The following is a 3,685-nucleotide window of genomic DNA, read 5'->3' on the forward strand; positions in this document are numbered from 1 at the left end:
TGTGGATGAAATATGGAAGGTTGGTGGACTACAGATGTGTAACAGTTACAGGACGCAAGCCAAGAGAATAACATCAGCTGAAAGTAGACAACCCCTTTAACACAAATGGAAGGTAAGGACAGGTGCCGCCATTCTTTCTTCTGCCTTTTTTTTGTCCTTGCCCCGGCCCTGTTCTTCGTCATAGCATAAACAAATCAAGAGTAAGACCATAGTGTAGTCTTTAACAGAAGTCTTCTTTGCAGAAAGCGTTCAGGTTTGATCCTGAATATCTCGGAGCCGGTCTTTGCCATGTTACTTGTCTTTCCTGAGAATTAATCTGGTTTGAAAGTCACTTTATGCTAAAAAAGAAATCACAAGTGAGCATGTTCAGAGCTCTGATCGCTATCACGGCTGTCATCGTTGGCTAGTGAGTCAGCTGTGTGTTGGAGGCCTGCTGCTCCAATCCCGGAGAGCTCTGAAGGTAGTAGAGTTCCCTTTTTCACATTTACTAGTTCCTTCTCTCTGGCTGCTGCTCCCTGCTGTCCACCCTTCACTCTCTTCCATTTCATCCTGCGATTCTGAAACCAGACCTTTACCTGCAGAAGGAAAAACAAAACACACGTTAAGAGGGTTTGTGAGGGTTCTCATCATTAATCCAGGTCAGTAGTAGTCAGTTGGTCATATTCAAATGGACTTGTTTCTGTTGTGTTGAAGATGAAGATGTTTTGTAGGCTGTAGCCACTTTTTCAGTTCCAATGAGTTTCAGGAAGATACCACAGTATTTATAGCCACACAGGTAGCACAGACATCTTAAAGTGACACTAAACTCAGGAGTTAAACCTTAAAAACAAATTCAAGTGCCTGAACTATTATCAAAAATGTATCTTATTTGTGTATCACTCGGCTGTAGATCCTCAAATCATCTCTGAATTGGTGCTGACACTGTTCTTCCTTCTGTAGGAGTTTAACTCATGTGTCACTTGAATTCAATCACCAAGGAACGTGTAGATGGTGGACAATCAAAATCTACATCTACATGCCATGGAAATAGTTTTTTAGGTGTCTGTGATACCTGAGTGGCTATAAATACTGGGATAACTTCTTAATAGTCATTGGAACCTAAGAAGTGGCTTGGAGAGTCTACAAAACATCGGCAACATTACAGGATAAGTCCAGTTGATTGTGACCAACCACTACTAGCTACCTGTTAATATTATTTAAAATGGTGGGAAGGTTCTGGATTTTATGCATATATACAAATTGCACAAATAGAGACTCTGTCTATTTTGGACTTTTCTGTCTAATTTAGAAGAATGTTTTCTGTTTGAGCGCCAAGCGGAAATTGCAAAGTATATTGTACATGTCTCTGAAACAGACGTCTGTTTAGACCTCTAAAAGTTTAGAATTCTAAACTAATGAGCTATAAAGGTTTTTAAAGCATGGCCTGTGGACAGCTTTGGGTATCATAATTTGTCTTGACATTTTTTGCATCTTTTTTTGTATTTATAGAAAATGTTTAGATTTTAATTGTGTTTGTTTGCATTAAAATTAATTAGAAACATTCTTAATAAAAAATTGGGTTTGGTAAACATCATATAAAATACAACATAACAAATTTAAAAACAACAAAATAACATAACAATATAATTTCATTCTATTGGTCTTCTTTTAGAAAATATTAATGTTCTGGGCTTTTTAGTGCACTTTTATGTACAAAATGTAGAATTTGTGTTGAAGATAATTCTACTTATTTTCACGCCCAGTGACAAAGGTCCCCAGGACAGGATATCACAATTATTGTTGTTATCCAATCAAGGCAAGTCTTATTTGACGGGATAAGCAGTAAGGCCCAAAAATGATTAAAGGGGGAGTATTCGAACCCCTTAAACACGTTGGCTTTTGGGAGTTCTAATAAGTGACCATCTTGTACTCTTTGACCTATGGGTGTGGATCTCTCCTGACTGCATATATAATTGGACTTTGCTCAGAGCCCCCCTCCCCTTGGGTCTTTTGGTACATGAAAGCAGCCTTATCAAAGCAAGTCAGCTTGATTAATGAGACTGCAATTCTGGGCAAGGAACAGCTTTTCATATAATTAATGGTTCTGTGTGGATCCCACATTAAAGTTGAAGAAAGGTGGGAGAGAATGAGAGGTGCCAACGAAGCCAGCGCTAGAGGAAGCGAGGCGGCAGCGGAGGGAGCAAAGGCGCATAAGCCGATGCTTCCTCTATAGCGCCAGTTCCTGTCACTGGCGGAGTGATACCAAATGCACTCCGCCTGATCTCTCTGGCTTGCTGTGTGTATGTCTGTCTATCTATGAATATTTTCCTGGTCCCTATGGCAGCACAACAAACAACATTGTGCAAAATAAAACTACCAAGTGAAATGCAGTTGTGCGTATGTAACAACTGTTGTAACACAAGTCTACATTAAGTCTTGCCACAGGTTAAAGGCCACTTAGCTCTGACCTCCTCTCCGTGGCCCTGAGTGTCATCCTGTTACATTTTGTTCCCACTACAGGGGACTGTAGCAACAGCAAAGCCGAAGTCACACACAACAAGCTACGCTCGCTGCTGCTTTTCATGTACGGTGCCTGTTACACTAACTGGTCTCCAGAGCCGCAGAATGGCTCCCTGGACGTCAACGCGGGGACGGATTCTGTTACAGGGTTTCACTTTAACTCTACAACTGATCAGGAAACTCTCCTGTCCCTTCGAGACAGCATGTACTTGGAAAAGCAAGAGTGACTTGGGTAGAAAACACTGGACAAAAAACTGGGAAAACACTTGGGTGGAAAACACTGGACAAATTATGTATATATATGGTTGCAAACACAAACGTTTTATTCAAAAGCATTCAGTATACTTTACAGTATAGAGGCACTCTGTGTAGAATCATATAATACGGGTCAGGCATCTGGTGTCTGCTAACAAGCAGGCCCAGCGTGAGGAAAAAACATGGAGTTTACAATTAGTTTTGGCAAATAAGAATTCAAAATGCGTATGTGTGTTTAGTATTTGTATCACCGTCTGTAAGGAAGGGGACTCAGGCTGTTTCCACGCTCTTGCAATTGCTAGGCGTGCTGCTATGAGGACATGAGACACAACAGTTCTGGATATTGGTGGCAATTCATCCAAACCTACCCCCAGCAAAGCAAAATCTGCTCCACATTTTGTCTGCTCCAGTTTTGATAAATTCCCCCCATTGCTGTTCATAGTTAAGGTACTTGAATGTATTTTTAAGGTATAACTCCCGTTTATTGTCACTTCAACTGTCTTCCAAAACAGTTACTGTTCAGGTATTTCAACTGTCAAGGTTGCCATTGTGCTTATTTCTGCTCTCAACAGAACTATCAAGTCCCCAAATGGCTGGTGTCCTAACTGACCACATGTGCAACAAGATGGCACCTCCCTTCACTGTAAAGAATAGGAGGGTGTAGTCACACTTTTTCGTTCAGTGGGATATCCTCCTGGTTTTGGGTGCACACAATATCCTATAAGGAGACACACATGCTGCTTCAGCATATATAGACAGTATGTATAGATAGATATATATCTATACACAGTATACATATACACATAATATATATATGTCGTTTGCTTCTGACCTGATGAAGAGAGGTTCACTCTCGAAAGCTTGTCTTTTATATATTTTGTTAGTCCAATAAAAAAGGTATCATTGCACACTGCAATACTGCATTTATATA

General features: G+C 40.4%; 1 protein-coding gene across 1 annotated transcript in view; it reads right to left on the reverse strand.

Annotated features, from left to right (window-relative positions):
- Positions 1–281: 281 nt before the first annotated feature.
- The window catches only part of MEOX2 (mesenchyme homeobox 2), an 82,388-nt gene continuing 78,984 nt past the window's right edge, over positions 282–3,685 (reverse strand). Inside the window, exon 3 of the mRNA XM_018557732.1 lies at positions 282–575. Coding sequence (XP_018413234.1) covers positions 351–575 — 225 coding nt within the window. The 3' untranslated portion in view covers positions 282–350. The remainder of the gene's footprint in view (positions 576–3,685) is intronic.

This window comes from Nanorana parkeri, unplaced genomic scaffold (genome assembly GCF_000935625.1).
Source record: "Nanorana parkeri isolate BGI_ZX_2015 unplaced genomic scaffold, ASM93562v1 scaffold300, whole genome shotgun sequence".
In the NCBI taxonomy this organism is placed as follows: Eukaryota; Metazoa; Chordata; class Amphibia; order Anura; family Dicroglossidae; genus Nanorana; species Nanorana parkeri.